The sequence below is a fragment of the Temnothorax longispinosus genome, chromosome 9, assembly GCF_030848805.1.
Source record: "Temnothorax longispinosus isolate EJ_2023e chromosome 9, Tlon_JGU_v1, whole genome shotgun sequence".
Lineage (NCBI taxonomy): Eukaryota > Metazoa > Arthropoda > Insecta > Hymenoptera > Formicidae > Temnothorax > Temnothorax longispinosus.
In genome coordinates this window covers 2546884-2566417 of record NC_092366.1, presented here as the reverse complement: position 1 = coordinate 2566417, position 19534 = coordinate 2546884, and the positions used below count along the sequence as shown (strand labels likewise).

Below are 19534 nucleotides of genomic sequence, written 5' to 3'. Positions count from 1 at the left end.
AAGTCTATTAATATATCAACCATAATATATCATATTTCATGATTTTATGATCTTCTGTAATATTTGTCTCGAGATATGGAGTAAAGTTTTCAGAAACAAAATGTGGCGTGTGTTTAAGGTTTTCGATTTAATCACACAACAACAATACAGAGTATATTACAGATATAATATCCGAATTTTCTTCCACTTTAACGAGACAGCAACATTCGATGACTGTAAATCATAAGCGGATACAGATCAGGTTTGGGAGTCGCGATGAGTTCCTCTCAATGATGAATTGACGAAAAGATCTAGAGCAATTCTGCTCTTTGAAAGTGATTTTCTCGCACGTCGTATCGTTTCTGACGATAGAATTTATTGATTATTTCGGAGACGTTTTAAGCGATCAGGGTAACAACGGCGTGCGAGAGATATTATTTTCGAGTTTAAACATTCCCTTTTAACATTCCCATATAACTTCGCTGTATATTCGAATATATATATTATATTATACGCGCGCGGAAACGAATCTCAGGAAGGGAGCAATCACAATCATTGCACTGGAAAAATTGTAAAATGTATCCGAACTACATTAATATGGAGCTCAACAGCGTTGGATCGAGCAGTCATTGCGTATAAAATGTAATTTTCGAGTGTACAGTATACGCCAGTAATAAGAGAATTTTACATTTTTTTTTCTATATTTTTCAAAGTAAGAAATCAGAATTCTCAATCTCAATAATGTACAGAATTTAAAAAGATGGAAAGAATAAAAATATTCACATTTTCAGATATGCTGAATGTCAGCTATACATTTCGTACGCAATGACTCGATATTAGCGGTCGGGGAATTCCTCATTAGAAAGAAATCAGTCGTTACGAGTATAAGAGAGAGCTATAGCGCTACGTAATTTCTCTGTCAAGTCGTAAACAATGCATGTAGACTTTCCGAATACGATCCTTCTTTAACCCTATAACATATATCTTCGAGACTTAACTTCGCGTAACCGCGCATCGAGACTAATATTCTAATTATGTCTTTTTGGTACGTCGCTGCCTGGGCCCCCAAGTTTGGAGCCCTCGCGAGAAATAATCTTCCTGTGACTAGAGTATTTTTTTTTCCAAGTTGCGAGTATTGCAGTGTTAAAGAACCGCAGTGTTCTTTACACGGTCGCTAAAACTAGACTGCTTTATCAAATAAATAAATAAATACATTATGTAAATAATAAATTAAAAAATTTCTAAATTTTCTCTATATATAAATAATTTTATATATATACGTTTAAAGAGGATTTAAACTACTTAAGCAATATGCAGAGTTTACAAAAGAACATCTATGTACAAAAGAACGAATCAATAACATTGCACTAAGAAATTATGAACACGTAAATTGAATCCATAAGATCCGTTAATAAATCTAAACTAAAGGAATTCTGATATAGCGCAATTTGGAAAGCAATTATGCAAATAAACGCCTAAACTACTATATTATTAAGAATATTGTAGTGACTAATGAACGAAGGATGCTCAATCAGCTTTTTCCTTTTCCGTTATTGCTTAAGAATTGGCAAATGATGATTTGAGAAACACAAAGGTGATTTAACGAAATTTCGTAATAGAAATTTACAATTTTAAAAATAGAAAGATTGAACATTTTATAAAAATCTCACGTTTCACAGAGAGAGAAAAAAAATTATCGTTTCTGTTATTAAAATATCCACTTATCTTGTACGTTTTTCTCATTTAATAAATATTTCTTTTAAATCAAGTGAAAACCCTTGTAGAAATTATAGGAAAATGAAGTTACTGCACCATGTTAATATGAGTTCGACTAGAACTGTTCGACTAGAGAAAGAGATAGAGAAAGAGAGTATAATACATTAAAATCTACACTGATATCCATTTTTCTTTACGATAATCTTCTATAGTATCAACAATAATCGCAAAATTGCACTGTAATTCGAAAAATTCGAAATAAATATAAAATTGATATCTTTTCAGAAAAAGATTATTGAAATAAGTAATATGTTATCACTACGACCGATATTTACTGTTTCTTTTTTAATTTTATAAGCCGGTTTTCTTAAGTGATGTCTTGTTGAATTATCAAAAAAATAAATAAATGCATATTCAGATTTGTAACTATACACTTTGCTCGGAATGGCGTTTCCATTCGAAATTAATTTCAATTGAATGGAATTAAATACCTTTCAAATAATAATAATAATAATAATATTAATTCTGGTAATTAACAGCCGCCCTTGCATTTCTAGGTAATTCTGATTGCAAATCAAAAACCTTAAGTTCATAAAATTAACATATAAACAATCTCTTTTTCTATAAACGTAAAAATATCTGAAAGTCGACTCAGTCTTTCAAAGATCTTTAGATCTTTAGACTGTTGTCGTTAGAATTAATTAATATCGTGTACAATTCATATACAGGGTATCTCAAAATTGACTGAAAGTACGGACATAGCGTTATTCCTCGTGAAATTCAATCGAATGAACAGCACGATAAATCAATGATTCGAAATTATTGCTAACGAAGATCGATTTCTTAGTTTTGTAATGTATAACGTATCCATTTATCTACGGAATACTTCCGTGCAATCTCTCCTTTCGGAAAACTTAACAGACATTATTAAACTTCCGCTCTGGAACACTCTTCAATCCTCTATGACCTGAATTTTCATTTTTAAATTAATATTTACAACTATAATTCTCTAAATTAATATAGCTTTGAATATATATTTGAATGGTTTATAAATTAATATCTCGGGAATTGATTAGCGGGACACGGTGATCCCCTTCAGGTTGTAAAGGATCGAATTACACACCGCTCTGAGTCTAGTGTACGAAGAAGGAACGTCGATTCCTTATTATAGGAATTCAATACGCGTCTTTCTCAACGCGTGTAAGACGGACTACGACTCGCGGAACAGCTGGATCGATGACTCGGACTGGACCAGTTGCTATGCCTGCTGCTCTCGGAACTGCTTGGCGACGAGGGTGGCGTTGGAGTTGGTCGATGATACGGGATCGGACGTTTCCTCGCGCTAAAACGAATGTCCGTTAGAATATCGGGATACTTTCTTGACGAAGGACGCATGTTATTTACAAATGTTAATTTTGAAAGAGCGGAAGATGATAAAATATTCGTCATTCTCTTGTTCTGCGTATTAGCAAAGGTTTAGTTAATTATGAATAATAATATTAAAAGTTGAGGGTAATAATGACAATAATTGTCGATGATTTAATATATCATAAAATAATTATTATTATTCGTTAGTAAATGTTTAAGACTAATAACATAAGTTAGTTCTAAATGATGATAATTAATAATTAAATATTTAGTAAATAATAATAAGTATTAATAGTAGATAATCCTTACACGTTAAGCATACAATCTACGCATCGATTAATTTATATCTCGATAACGAAAGTTCGATTGTTATCATGGAAAATAAAACAGACAGCAAAATGCGCATGCGACGTGGCGAAAATAAATTAAACAAGCTGCAGGGAAATGGGAACGTGCAAAATAAAAATGTGACAACTTACCTGTCTATTTCTTTGGAGAACGCAGTGGCGCGAGAAACACTCAGAAACCGCAAAAAATATTAAATTAAGAAAATTATAATTAAAAAATTATAAACCAAGGAAAAAAAAATTCGTTTTTTTGCCGGCAAATCTGTTTTATTTAGCGACTGACAATAAAATAAAAGGAATCTTCTACTGCATATATCTGTGAGACAACAATTTCATTTACAATATTTATAAAGGAAACATACACGCATGCTATATCTACATAATGTTCGTGGATCAATTATACGAGTGATTTGATGATTAGAAAAAAAGGGAGAGAAAAAGAAAGAAAAAAAAGATTGTACAAATGAAAAATCTGAAGATACGAAATAAAATATCAACGCTAAGTTATTCTACGAGCGAGATTGTCGATAATTATGATCGCTACTAATTACGATATTTGGTCATAGTTTACATAAAACTTTCCTGCTTCCGTTATTACATTTGTTACATTTGAATGAACTTGATTATACAATTATATATTGTAACTAAACGTCACATATATACTACATACGCCATTTAACACCTTGACTGTCAGATCATTGATTGGGATATTTTTATTCGCCAGATAAACGTTATCGAGTGATGTTCATACGCATTATTTAGACGTTAGTTAAAGACACGTTAATCAGTACACTTTTATTCAATAGCACGGAACTAAAATCTATTATTATAAAATCTATTATACCAAGATAATCACGTTTGCTCACTCTTAAACGATACAAATAAAAGATAATACAATATTAATACAAAGGATATTAATTCCTGGCGGTCAAAGTATTAATTGCAAGTTTCTAAATTGCTTAGAGGGAAATTTCAATATATATAAGTCTATATATATCAGACTTTTATTGCTATATGTATATATGCTGCGCGAAGCCATAATTCTATCTTCTATGCCTGTCCTTTGATCTGTCCCTGTAGGACATAATAAATACAATATTAGCACACCGAAAATCAAGATCCTTAATCGTGTTGGCAAATTATCTGTCTTTCGTCGAAAAAAAGTTTCTCTAACATTTCTTTTCGGCAAACTTTAAACAGTTCTTCTCAAAAATTATTTCTTAAGCTTTCTCTTTTTTAGCGATTATAATAATGATACGATATTGTATATAATAACAATAACAAAACTCTAATAACAAAAGAAATGTAAACTAAAAGAAATTGTGTAACTAATAACAGTGACAAATTAAAGTCTACGATTACGGTGGTGGGCTCATGGAGTCCAGCGCGCGCGCGCATACAGAGTGCATGGTATAGATATATACGTATATATAAACTACCATGAGATAATGCAACGCACACAGTCTCGCGATACCTACCTCGTGATACGTCGTCTGTCCAGGAAGCTGGGTGAACCGTGACGCCGAGGTATCGACGGTGAGCGTGATCTACTGGAGGCGGAGCTGCTGGAGGTGGAGCGGGAGGATCGACTGGAGACACTACTTGACGATCTCGATGAACTGGAAAAACTTCTACCTCGACTATGCCTCGAGCTGAAGAAGGAAGAGACACGCAAAACATTTAGCAAAATGTTTTTGTACGATTTTAATAATTTTATTTAGAGCTGGTCACTAAATTACGAGCTCTTACCTAACGGAGGAACGTGAACTGCTTCTACTATGACTGCGCTTGTCCTTGTCTCTGGACACTCTCGATGCCGATCGCGAGCGACTCTTGGATTTCTTCGATAGAGAACGGCTGTGTGATCTTTTCTTCGACAACGATCTACTCCTGGACTTCTTTGACAGGGAAGAGCGGCTGCGCGATCTCCTCTTCGATAACGATCGATTTCTGCTTCTGGATCGCGAAGCGGACTTCTTACACCTCGAGGGCGATCTCGACGCGCTCGAGCGCTTTGATTCCACCGAAGTAGATCTCGATCGAGGCGAGCGTTGCTGTTTTGTTCTCACCTTCGGCGACGATTTCTTCGCTCTAGAGGCCGATCGGGAGGTCGATCGTCGTCCAGGCGATGCCGATGATTTCTTGCCTCGCGAACGGGACCGCGACTTCTTGTCCCCGGACGGCGATCTGGAAGACCTCACTTTGTCCACGACGGACGGCGATCTTGTGCATGATCTCGATGCCGATCTGGAGTACGATTTGCTTTTCTTTGGCGATCTCGAGCGCCGATTCAATCTGGCTAACGGGATGTTCAGCAAAGGGGGCGGTGACTCGCTGGGCGAACGCAGTTTCATTATCACATTATCCTCTCTGGATATCATTATCGCGGTAGGAGAACGAGAGGACGACTCCCTCTTCGAGGCATCTTTCTTCGAAGACGCGATTGGCGGCGAGTCTTTTTTGCCGGAGGAACTTGGCGATCTCGAAAATTGACTATTTGTCTTGGTCTTCATACCAGGAGACGCGGAATCGACTTTTTCGAAGGATTGCTGAGGCAACGGCAGCGGTGGTGGTGACTCGCTTGGCGATCTAATCTTAATCGCCGCCTCCTCTCGGGTGAGAGGTAGAGCCGGCGAGGGCGATCTGCTGGACACCGGCGACTGTATAACCGGTAAAGCCTGTATAACTGGTTCCTTTGACGCGGATCTGTCTCGAATCGGTACAGTCGAATTCTGCGCAATGGTTTTCGGCGGTTCGTTCGGTAGAGCGATATTTAACACATCTTCCCGCCTCTCAATCTTGATCTTCGTGGGACTGATCACCTTCTTCTCCAGCGTCTCCCGCGCCTTCGCCGCCAGGCCACTCTGCAGTCGTTTCAATGTGTTCAGTTCAATAATCCTTCTTTCTTCGTCTTCCTCCTGCTGCTGCTGCTTCCTGGGCTCGTCGTCGGCCAGATCGGCTTCATCCTCGCTCGACGATCTCAGACTCACTCTAGGCGCGACCGCTATCTGCTGCGTTTTCCTGCTTCTCGATGTCGAGCGCGACTTAGCCTTGTCGCCCTTAGTTTTCTTCTTCTGATCCCGCCGTCCCTTCCGATCTTCCAGAATGTCCTTGTAGCGCTCTGGATTCTTTCTAACCGGCGAATAGCTCAAGGTGGAGCGCGATCGGGATCGCCGACGTTGTTGTCGCCTCGCCGAGCGTGATCTTCGACGAGAATCGGACTCTCTGCGTCTCGCCGGTGGAGACACGGGTCTCCTGCGGGAGGATCCGTAACGATCATACTTGGAGCGGCTTCTGCTCCTGGACAGAGAATGTCTGCCGTGTCTTCTGGGTGATCTAGAATATCCTCGTTTTCGTTTGGGAGACGGACTCGCGCGACGGGACCTCGAATACCTCCTGGGAGATCTTCCTCCTCCTCCTCCTCCTCTATCTCTATCTCTATCTTTGTCTCTATCCCTGTCTCTATCGTTTCTGTCGCCTCTATCACCTCTGCTTCTGGAGGATGATTTGTGTCGCCTGTTTGACGATGGAGCAGGACTCCTGTTGTGGTTCACCGGCGATTTATCCCGCTTCTCCGCCACGCTCTTCTTCGGCGAATCTTTCTTCGTTTTAGTAACAGTTGACGGTGGTAGCGGCGGAGTCTCATTCCGAGATATTGCTGCTCGAGAAAATGCCTCTCGCTTCGGTGATCGGATCGATCGAGGAGGAAGTGGTTCTCGCGAGATCACGGTACTTTCGGGAACTTCATTTCTCGACGCTTTCTCCACAACGGTGTTTTTCTCATATTTCACCGATTTTTTCGGTCTTTCCACGGAGCTGTAAAATCAATCCACATCGAATCAGAAATCAAATAAAAGAATTAAATAATAATTTAAGCAAATAAATTACTATTAAAAAATTGTCGATTTTCTATTAATAAGTGTTAGTTGTAAAATAACGATCGTAAAAATTGAAAAAAAATTAATTAATTAATTAATTAAGGAAACAAGAGCAATACTCGACGTACCTGTCCGTGGAGCTTTCGGATGACTGACGTTTCCGTTTAGTCGAGGTCTTTTTCTTCTAAAAGGAAATCCAATGGATCAATATTGTTTATTGACTCTAATTAATGAACATCAATCATGCATTCGTCAAGAGTACAATGAAAAAAAAAAATGCGACAAAAAAAGGAACGACGTATTTATTTAAAGAACTTTTCCGGAGTCTGCTCCTTTTCTAATCAACAATTATCGTCAGTAATGATAAAAATATGAGAATATAAGATAGTTTATTCGTTGATATATATTTCTGCACATCTGGAAAAGACTCGAAGAGAAAAACCTTTAAATAATAACAAATAAATTTTAAAAACAAGTCTAATTCTCCAAAATGGAGGTTGAGTAAAGGGTTTTACAACCCTTTCTCATACATTCTAATGAAACAAGTTTTGGAAGGTTTGGTCCATTCAGAAATGATAATGGAACAAACAAGCATTATAATGATTATTATAAAATTAAATTTATGCAAAATAATATAATTATTATGTTACAGTGACTGTCAAATTAATTTTCTTAAAAATTACTTGGATATTTAATGTAAGATAGAATAAGTTAATATATAATTATAAGAATATATATATTTTTTAAAGTGTTAACTACGAATTGCCTTTTCAGGATGCACATTAAATTGAAAGACTTCTATAGACACAAAGATCCAAAATCTTACTTATTCTATTTCTTTAATCTTTCCTTTTCTAATCATGTGTGGCAATTCCCTTTCAAAAACATATTCCAATGATAATCCTTCATTTCAGAACAAGCAGTCTCCGAGATCGATCTTCCGTAATTAGTGTGTAATTTAATAGTGCTTGACATACAACGAGTGAGAAATAGAGAGGCTTTTACACAACAGTAAAATTCGTAAAATTCGAAAGTATACGAGTACGTATGAATCCACAAAATTAGAAATTACATTGAGTAGCGGCATATCTGGTACTCACTCAGGGAATGTCTCCTGTCAAATGGCGCTGAATAATTACAAACAATACTGAGATTTATACTTTGAAATAATGAACTGTCGAAAAACTGGAAATCAGACGAAAAATTGTACGGTACGCAAAATAACAAGCGAACCGGAAGGGATCAGCAAAGAGAAGAAGGAGACGATCATGCTATCCGTTTCGAGACAAGTGGTAAACTTAAGTAATCGGATAAACAATAGTGATCACCTAGCGTCAACCGGTTAACAAATTGAGAAGAAACAAACGAAAACTAGAGACGTAGTCATGCACCTACTTTCACGTGCCGAAGTATACGTATATAAATATATATGTAAAAAGAGAGAAACAGAGACAGAAAAAGAGACGGGAATTTATATTTAATTTTCGTCAAAGTATCGTGCGTACCTCATGCTTGTCCTTTCCGTCGACTTTGAGCTTTTTCTTTCTCTTCTTCTTCTTCTTCTTCGATTCAGCCTCGGACGAGCTATGCAATATCCATTCGTTATTTACTTTCACCGTGTAACTTACACATTAATTTTATAATCAATTTTAATTAAATAATCTTATACTAAAACAAGTCTATGTTTTGTAAAGTTAAATTATTAACAAATTGCTGAAACATTGTTCAATAAAAAACGCAATTTTTATTTTAATAAAAATTTTAGTCAATATAATGAAAATATTGTTATTTAATACATAGATTATTATTATTACTTGCTGTCATCGGAATCCTCGCTGGAGTCGCTGTCGGACGACGTGGCCTCGGCCTTTTTGTGCTTCCTCTCCTTCTTCTTCTTCTTGGACTTTTCTTTCTTCTTACCGGACTTGGGAGATTCGGATCTATGAAATTGGAGATTGAACGATCGTTACAAGAGTCTCGAGGTTGCATCTTTTTGTTTTATTTTGTCAAACAATATTTTATATAATTCTTGCAGTGGGCGTCTTCCTGTCGACAAGTGCATACCTTTGTGCTGACAATATATAAAGAAAGCTGTAGTACACAACGTATCGGTGTACGTGAAAAAACAATTTTCCGTTCTATCGATATATCAACGTATACATACGTACAATATACACAAACTATTCACTTTAGAAATTATAAATTCTCACGATAAAAATTAAGAATATATTCTGCTCGCAAAAAATTCGGTTTTAATTTCTTTCTTTAACACACTTTTTTAATATCAAAGTAATTCGATTTTAAATAGAAGCCAGCGACTTAATGCAGAATACTTACGAAATAATTAGACAAGCTTTCGAATATCTTGCGTTCGAACAAAATAGAAGTTCACGTCAATGTTAGCACATTAATATGAACTTTCCTCTTTCGTTTCTGAAGTTCGTCCAAGTATTTCGAAAGTATTCCAAAAATGCATATTCATTCTGGAGTATGCAATAACAAGGGAAAACAAAGTATAATAATGCGTATACAAGTGAGATTATCCACAATATCGCGCGTATTGTATAATATAGCTAACAAATCGACTACACAATAGCTCGCTTTGAAAGATCTGGTTTTACACTCATTTACGGAGTTCCCGAGGAGGGGTTCTCCGACCTCGGGTTGCAACCCACGACCGCGAAAAACCAGATCTTTCAACGAAGATTTAGACAAGTATACGAAATATACATAATATGAGGAGTATTGATATAAATATGGGATTAGCATTACCTTGATAACCATCGATAAGGACGGACTTGTCAGAAAAAAATAGAGAGATGACATTAACAACAAGCTTCATCGATAAACAACAACAGAGAGATAGAAATGTTATGATTCTCGTTTTCTGTTTGTTTATTTTCATTCTTTGCGCAAGTTTCTCTACGTTTAAAATTTTTTTTAACTTTCTTTCTCTGCGTTTATTGCGAAAACCCGCGTTTTTATTATTTCACCACCCCCGGTAAATGTTTGTCCGTCATTTGTTACATAAAATAATTATGATGCATCTCTATCATCATGATTCTTAGCGTTTTAGCGACATATATATTATATCAACGCATACATTCTTCCAAATTAGATAATATTCCAACCTTCTAGTATTTTTCATACAAATTATTTTCATATTTCCCAAAAGGATTAAGATAAAATTGCATTTTTATCGAAAATAATTTATATATAATTTCTAATTACAATGCACATATAATTTTTAATGCTAAGTCTGACCAAAAAGACAAAACGTAACAAACATTTACCCGCGGAGAGATATCTAATCGCGTGAGAGAGAAAATCTCTCAGAGAAATCCCACCGATAACGTTCTAATCACGATCTTTGCATATGACGCACGACGTTAAGCTTTTTTCGAAGTGTTTCTTTCTTTTTTTTTGCAAATTAATCGCGACGACCACACTTACCTACTGCGCCTACTGGGTAGGCACTCAGTCCTCCTCAGTTCTGTTTGAAACAGAGAAAGGTGTACGGGATATGAGACAGTAGGTGGTGAGTCATGAGTTTACAGTTCTGTAAATCCAGCTAACGCGTAAAAAAAGCAAAAGAGAGAGAGAAAGAGATAGTACTCGAGCGTTTGCAAAAAACGAACAGTCTCGATTAACCGACATGGGAAGAGAAAGAAAGAAAGAGAGGAGACGTTCCTACTCGGATCTTGGTCGCTTTCTTTTCTCTTTTCTGGGGTGTTCCGAAGACGTGTGACGGGGCCGGGTGTGCGGTCTTGGAGCCTCGATTCGCATCTTACTCTGAGTTGATACTTAAAACGGAAACGAGAGAAAGAGAAAGAGAAAGAGAGAGAGAGAGAGAGAAAGAAAGAAAGAGAGAAAGAAAGGTCACGTTGGGGTCGAATCCAGCCTCCATGGAGCCGTGCGCACACCGTTTACGTTATGCTGTACCTTTCCCGCTTGTGCTTCTTCGCCTTCTTCTTCTTGCCCGCGCTCGCGCTGCCGGAACGCTTCCGCTTCTTCTTCTCGGTGGCTGTGGCGGCGATCGCTTCCGGTACCAACGCCGGCGGCTCCGGGCTCGGTGTATGCACCAGCTCGTAGACCTTGCTCGCGGCGGCGGCGGCGGCTCGCGCCTCCGCCTCGCGCGCGTGCCGCTCCGGGTCTAAGCTACTGCCCTCGACGAAGAACTCGGAGATGCCGAACGCCTCGCGCAGCTTCGCATTCTTCTCCTGCTGCGCCTCGGCGATCTGGTGGGTCTCCCGCACGCTGAAAACGTAAACTCCGTTAGTTCTCACGATTGAAAAGAGTTTGCAAAAAATTGCAAAATTTGCAGTTATAAATGCATCATATATATATATATACAGCCATCAATTAGTTTTCACTAATTACAGCCATTAATAATTTTTAGGAGTGTATAATTATATAAGCCGCCCACCCTCGGAAAGCAAAATCCTAATTATTGACACAACTACAATCATGGATGTGTAATTATTGATAATAACAGACAAGGTTCTATGTTTACGGAGTAAAATCCTCGCAGAAATTGCACCGCGATTAAATACCACAGCTGATTACTCAATGCCAATTATCAAATCACACGTCAATCGTACGCACGACAGTCCAGTAATAAGAATGAACAATCAAATTTAATTAGTGTGAACATCTTCATATTTTCAAGATATTAACGATCATTTTTACAGATAATTTTACATACGACACTATATGATTTACAGAATCGAATCGGTTAGCTCGACACAACAGAATTTTAATCTTGAACGCCGTATGTTCAAGACGATCAAATCACAAATCGTGCCGTACGCGCAGGAAGAACGTGAAATGCAAATGAGCAGTTGAATCACATTCAATCGATCTATATACATCTGTTTAATTGTCGATTCCCCGTTTTCGAAATATTACGCCACTACATGAACTTTGCTATCGGGACGATCTACAAGGCACACTCGATGGGGTTCGCGATAACAGAGTCGCGAGTCCTAGACAAAGAGGACGATCGAGATCGCGTACCGCGTTGAAATCTTCACCGTCATCCTTCTAAGAGCGATGATCGCTTCTTCGGGGGCTACAGCGAGACGGAGACGTCTGGACTCGCGGAAACACCCCGTACGGAGCCGCGAAACAATGGTGTCGACGTCGTCCTTAACGGGCGTCGCGATGCTAATGACATAACACACACTGCGGGCCGACTAGAATGGCAAAGGCAGGGGCAGGAATCGCGCGGGTCCTCTCTCTCTCTCTCTCTTTCTCTCTCTACTTTTCCTGCGACGGTGAAAAGCGGTGAACCGGGGTCGAGCCGGGGGCGAGAGCCACCCCTGCGCGCCTGCACGCACGGCGCCGGAACCCGGCGGATCAATACAATCCAGCTGTTCTCTTTTCTGGCATCCCCTTTGCGCTGTAGAATCGCACCGTCGTCGGTGACTTACGCCGCGTCGATCCGCGAACAAAACCAGGCTCGAAGAGCGAAATAAATTAATATAATGCCGTTTCTTCCTTTCTTTTCCCTCAGAAATGCTTCCCGTTATCAGGGTCATATCCTCATAAAACTAAGCTTCGATTTACTGTTACTGTCGATTCTGTTAAAATAAATTTCACACGGGATTAGCTCGAGATTTTATGATTTCTATATAATCTTCTCTTCCGAAGCTCACATTAAAAAAAAATTACTCGCCTTTATATAATATACCTTTGCTAGAAGAAATGTAGCGACCTAATGATCAGGGAGACATTCTATACAGCGAAAGCTCAATATTGCTAATTATACACTATTTGAACTATAATGTAAACTATACACCGGGGGAAAAAGTAATCGTGCTTATATTCATAATATTAATTCTTATCTGTCTCTACAAATCGTTATGCAAAAGATAGAGAATTTTAATAATTTTTTTTATTTCTATATTACGTGTTGATAGTCGACGCATTGACCCCGGTGTACAGTCCTAAGATCAAACTGAAAGCTGGCGCTGACAAAGGGATTCACCTGACGACGGAGCGCATGTTGCTTCGCCGTTCGGCGAGCAGGTGCAGCTGAATGCGCTGGCAGCAACAGCAGTGTTGGCGCTGCATCTGCAGCAGTTGCTGTTGCTGCTGCTGCTTCCTCTTGCCACCGTTATTAGCCGCCGCGTAGTACAATTTGCGTTTGCGCGAGCGCTTCAGCACCTTTTGCCGGTCCAGCAGGAAGTTGCCGCCTCGCCACAGCGTCTCGAAGAAGGCCCGGCCGTCGGCCGGGCCACGTCCGCGCGCGGGTTTCGCCGGTGACACCGTTGCCGACATTGCCATTCCTCAAAATTCGGATGCAGCGACGAATGAGGATTTCTCCGAGATCCTTTCCCTCGAGGAATCTTCTCTGACGCAATCTAATGTAGTGCTTATAGGACGATTGTATATTAATCTCTGACAACCGGTCCAATTTCGAGTCGAAAGGTCCTTCCCAGGATTTTGTCGTCTTTTACTCTTAGCGCTATTTCTGACCGTAGATTGAGAATAGAATTTTATCTTTTTATTTTTATTTTTAGAAATAAAAATTGTTCTCCCTTGCGCTTCGTACTGTAGTGTGAAATAATTATCAGTCTTTCGTGAAAGACGTATTTTTAATCGTAGTTAATAATCGCTGATTGTGCAGGCCGATTACGGTATATTCCGTGCCGCAATTTCTCTTCGACTTCTATCCTCTTCCAATTCTAATGGTCGATATAGTTATCTCGAGTGTTCCTGCGTGTCTCGTTTCTTCGCCGTTTTTTTATTCAACCACCTAAAATAAAGAAGATGGTGAATAATGTTGGCATAATAAATTCAGACCGCTAATTAAATTCGAAACGCTTCGTCGGTTGGTCCACGTTGCGCAAGTAGCTCTACGACGCTTAATCCCTTCGCGAAGGAAACAGAAGGGATGCAAGGGGAAGATCGCAAGCGAAGATAATAGCTCTCTCTCTCCCTTCTCAGTTGCCGTCGCTGGTGCCTTTTGTATCCGTTGTCCCGGCTTTTCTAGCTAGAACAATCGTACTGCGACGGCAACGATGATGATGATGATTACAATAATGAGTTCCGTCTCTCTCTCCCTTTCCTTACGCGTCGTTCCACTTTGATATTCTTCAAGCGACTCTCATCATCTCATATCCGTGTATTCCCGATCCCGGTTTCACGATATTACAAATGTTTCTTTTACTTCGTATTCTTTATAGACTTCTATTTTTACTTATTGTTACGTTTTATTGGATTTATTATTAACCATTTATTATTACGCTCTTAACTTGCTATTATTATCAGGAATAAATTATTATCGTCTATACATTTATGACGTATTATTTTATTACCATTATCGTTCACGCTTGGACTGTTAAACGTCGTTTTCTTATTCCATACGATCGTGGAAGAATATATAGCGATATGTAAATCCTCGCGTTGAAGAAGTTGCTGTACGCATCTTAAGTTCAGGAAGACTTCGGATCAGGCACACGATTATCGCCGTGCTTCTTTCTTGTCAAGCTGAAGCAGCACGCTTTTTTTTAAGCGACGTACCGTCGACTTCGTCGCAGTCGACGTCTTGGAGACACATGGATTTCGTAGAAAAAACTTTTTATATTTCTTCTAATTGTAGGAGTGGAGATATGTAAATCAGAAGATACAATATTTCTATCTAGTCTCTTTTGATGTTTCCTCGACGAAGTGAAAATCGCGAGAGGAAGACGGGTGTGCAATATGTGCACTTTGCACAAATCAAGACCTTTTTGTAAAACTCGTCGAGGAATTTTAGCTCCCCACTTTTGCTTCTCTTTTCTCGGTAAATTTCTCTTATCTTTCTTTATGGTCCTCTCTTCTTTCCAGTTAAGGTAGTCGAATTATTTCTATGTCATGTATATTTCGATGTACGTTGTAAAAATTCAGATTCCAAAGTTGCAAATGTTGATCTTCTTGATTAACAGTCCGTCCGTTCTGTCTAATAAGTCTCTTCCCAGAGATTTCTTCATCTAAGATCACCAATGTTTAATTAATACACGATATACAATATCTTCTCCGTGTGTATTTAATATTATTAGTCTAATGAAATATATACGATCAAAATGTAATTTTCTTCAAGTTTTCTTCTCACTCAGGATCACTCAACCGACATTCGACATCTGTTATTCTCTATACGTATCTACGTTACAGTTCGTTCCAGTAAAATGCACGATTCTTCTAATCTTGCAGATTTTTTTTTTCACTCATCACCGGGGCGAAATGTAATAGATACTTTTCGATATTATATTATATTATATATTTGAACGAAACTTGCGCGAGATCTTCGCAGATTTCTTTCGCTCGGTTATCACATTCGATACGATATCTTCCGTAAGATTGAACGGCGCGATACCGCCCGTTTGCTCCCGTGAGACTTTTAAACGCTAAAAGACTTAAGCTCTACCTCGCGACGCGTAAACTCTAACTCGAGACTTAGCACTTATAGGAAGACGACCTAGAGGAGCGGGATTAATAACCGCGCTACCAGATTAGATTAAGCTAATGGAAGACTTTTGTGATTTGTCCGCGGGTTCGTGCGTCGCGTCGCGTCACATGTCCCTTCCCCGGCGGGGTCACCCCGAGATATTAATCCGACCCTCGGTGCACCATCCGTCGACGACGACACACGACGACGCGTCCGCTGGCTGCGCCGTGACGCCGGTCCATCCTCGCACTGAGGCGCCGGAAAAAGCTGGCCCGCCGAGAGAGCGAGGGATGCTGCGTTCCCTCTTTCTCCCACCTCACGTCCTCCTCCGCCCTGGATATATACCCCTCGTCGCCTCTCACCCTCTCGGCGCCGGCGCTATGGGGTACGTCGATATCGCGAATACAACACCCACCCCCATCCTCCATCTCGGTCCGGAGGTTGCCACGGAATGCAACGCGTCCCCGCCCTCTGCTCTCTCTCATCTAAGCTACAACCCTGATATCTTTCTCGACACTTTGCTTGCGAGAATGAGTAGAGATTAAAATAATTCGAATTAACGATCGCCAGTAATGATGATAAACATGTATTCGAAAATTATTGGCCGTATTTTTCCGCAGAACGTTTACTTCTCAGTTACATATAATAAATCTATGGAATAATGAAACTTATCGAAAAAGCGATACTATTCTGATTTAACAATATCGACTAATGTCAATTTTTATGCCATCGCATTTCATGGAAAACAATTCCATTTTTCGCTTTCAAAAACTTTAGTTTCTTTCTGAATATGAAGAACTTTCTATATGTAGTGAAATAGAAGATATTTGATTTTTTTAAATGTATCCCAATTTCTAAAGACCTCTTCTAAAAAAAACTTTTTTCGGCTTTAAAACCGTTTCTTTATATCGCATTTACCATTATGTTTAATTTGTATTGAAAATCGTACAGCTAATGGAGCTCAAATGGCAGCTACAAAAATAACCGTAGTGTCTAAAAGACGTTATAAAACTTCTGAACGTCTCTCGAGGATTTTCAGGAAGCACGCAGATCAGTAAATATATTTTCTCGCGATATGATGTTGCATTTGTGAAAGCTTTCCTTTAGCGCGGGATCGAATAAAGCCACAGCAGAGAGAGATCTCAAGAAGCTCAGACACCCTTAACGTCATATACGTCGTTTCACATAGTATCTGCGCGCCGTCAGGATTATCCTGGATTTGGCTGACAGAAATCAATAGGAAGACGAAAGCTCTTTCCTTAGAGTTTCATACATTTCTTCAAAAATAGAGCACCATCGTGTTTCTAAGCCAATTTTTTCTCAGTTAACAAAATCATTACATTTATTATTAAATTTGAGATTACGTAATTTAATGTAATCTCAATCATATAGTGCTATTAATATATATCTTCCAATTAATGTTATATATATTTCTTCCTACTTAATTTATATAAAACAATTATACTATATAGCATATAATTCATTTTAGCCATATTTAATTTTTTATTTACCTATGCATCATCTAATAATCTAATTTGATCCTTCTGTACGTGATTGCTATACTCTGATTAATTTATTCCGCGTTATTGTACTACGCGTCTCAGCTAATTTATTTATAATTCGCTATATAGTAATCGTCCTTGATTTTAAGAAAAAATTAACTAAATTATTAAAAAGATAACTATAAAATATACTTACTTAACACGGCCAAATTCATCTTGTGGGATGGACGTTTTAACATCGCTGCCCATTAACAACGATCTGTAGGATTCCACCTTGTTCTGTATTTCCTCGTTCGTAAATCTGTAATCCATAGCAAAAAAGACAAGATTATATCAATTCTCGCGTAAATCTGTTCTGTATTTCTGTATTAACTACTCCAATTACAAATCCATCATTAAAATTGTGATTGCATATTGTTCGAAAATTATACATCTATATTTTCCATTTATATATGTAAAATTATATTTTATATCTTATTCGTACTGTGTTATTTATATCGTGTTTATATTACGTTATATAATTTAGGTCAGAATCATGCGATCGGTCTAATTCCCAAGCAGCTTTTTTACTTTTGAACTTAAATGAGATTGTAAACTGTAATAGGATTTGCTTTGTCAGTCTTTGGCTTCAACACAGAGTTCAAAGACAATGCATCTATCAACAACTCTGTTAGAGACAAAGGCTCTAAGACTACATCATTAATTATTGATAACTCTGTTGTGGATATTTGAGATATTGAAACATAATGAGAATCAAGGTAGGTTGTAAGATATTGCTGCAAATTATATTTATATGATTAATGAGACAACTTCTATACTTTTAAAATCGAGACTATTAGAACGGCAGAAAAATGACAAGTTGTATCCCGATACACTATATAGATTCGAGATCATTTAAAAAGCCAAAATATGAAGAGTATTAAGTCAAGAATTATAATTTATGAATAATTACCCTAGATTTTCTAAATGGTCGGTCAACTCCGCGCACTTGACCTCAACTTTTCTCTTTCTGACATGATCCAAGATTTCCTTGTTTGGCTGCTTATTCAATTGATCGATCTTGGTATCTTCCGTCTTGTAGGTGACCTTGTCCTTGCTCTTACGCACAATCGCCCAATTTCTCTGAACGTGCCCATTGGTGCCGGAACCACGTGGAGTCTGAAGTCCAATGCCATTGTACATCTTGCCTCAGTTCTGCGAATGCAAAGATAAAGAAGCGTATTTTAGCTAGAAGATTAACAAATCAAATATTTAGCGAAACAATAACGTCGAGCTGCGAACAAATTACAACGTCGAAGCGAGTGCTCGATACCGTCTCAAAGTTAAAAAACATTTTATATTCTGCAAAAATTAATCTCTGACAATGAGTCTGTTTCTTCGTTTGCCTAATTGCTCAAGTAGATTGCGATCGTTTTGCTGGATTGAAATACACATCACGGAGAAATCTCAAACACAAATCCAAGAAGAAGTGAGAAACGATGAGTCCTACTCCAAGACCCATTCCTTGTAACTGCACCATGTTGTACTTTATGCACTTGAAATAAGTGTATGTATAATTAGAAATTGGATAGAAAAAAAAGAAGAAAAACGAACGGTACAAGAAGATCAGTCATCATCATTACAAACTGCTCTACATAATTATCAATCGTTATATCAATCGTGAAGCTTCAAACCCCATTTACGTGATCGTTTATCGTACAAATACTGTCTACGAGCCCGCTCCGAGGTCAAATGTTCGCCAGCAGGTAAATCGCCGAGGATCGCACCGCCATCCGGATCACGGGGGGAGGAGGGGGGAGAAAAAGAGCACTGCGCGTCGGATTGAGTTTACGTCGACGGACACCCTCGTGTCTCGTGACGGCGACGATTATCGCGATATCGGGTCACGACACGTACACGTGCACGCCGCGTATACTAGCGTATACGCGCGCGCGGGCATTTAATAATCCAACGGATTGACGGAGCACCTAGGTTAGAGTAACGCACACAGTAATCAATTATCGATCCGGCCGCGCGGCGCTGCGCAAATCGCGAACTCGTTCGAACGGAGCCCCGTGCATGCTCCTTGCCGCGACTCCGCGACGGCGGCTCGTTTTACCTGTTCGCTCGTCCGGGCAGGAAGCCGATCACACGTTGCCGCAGGGGGGCCCGGCGACTTGTCGCCGCGCGCGAACGACGACGCGTAGCGAAAACGGAACGCCCGGAGGGAAGAGAATCGAACTGTCGCGCACGAAGCGAGCGCCCTTCCTGGGACCGTTGCGTGCGACTCTCGGGCCCTCGGCCTCCCTCGCCGATCTTCGCCAATCTTCGCCC

At 39.1% G+C, this 19534-nt stretch overlaps 1 protein-coding gene across 4 annotated transcripts; it reads right to left on the bottom strand.

Moving 5' to 3' along the window:
- Positions 1 to 108: 108 nt before the first annotated feature.
- Positions 109 to 19497, bottom strand: Srrm234 (Serine-arginine repetitive matrix 2/3/4). Of its 4 annotated transcripts, XR_011733728.1 has the most exons (11): positions 19320 to 19497; positions 18174 to 18415; positions 17418 to 17522; positions 11231 to 11545; positions 9103 to 9228; positions 8794 to 8872; positions 7417 to 7472; positions 5160 to 7226; positions 4889 to 5062; positions 3543 to 4484; positions 2996 to 3037 (listed from the first exon to the last, which is right to left on the bottom strand). XR_011733728.1 is itself a non-coding variant. In XM_071788742.1 (10 exons), the coding sequence occupies exons 2-10, from the start codon at positions 18401 to 18403 to the stop codon at positions 2887 to 2889; spliced, it is 3303 nt and encodes a 1100-aa protein (XP_071644843.1). In that variant the 5' UTR covers positions 18404 to 18415; positions 19320 to 19497; the 3' UTR covers positions 109 to 2886. The 4 variants fall into 4 exon arrangements, 3 of the variants coding, with proteins under 3 accessions (XP_071644843.1, XP_071644844.1, XP_071644845.1); XM_071788742.1 differs by lacking the exon at positions 3543 to 4484 and having other exon boundaries at positions 109 to 3037; XM_071788743.1 differs by lacking the exons at positions 3543 to 4484; positions 17418 to 17522; positions 18174 to 18415; positions 19320 to 19497 and adding an exon at positions 13278 to 15960 and having other exon boundaries at positions 109 to 3037.
- Positions 19498 to 19534: the final 37 nt, after the last annotated feature.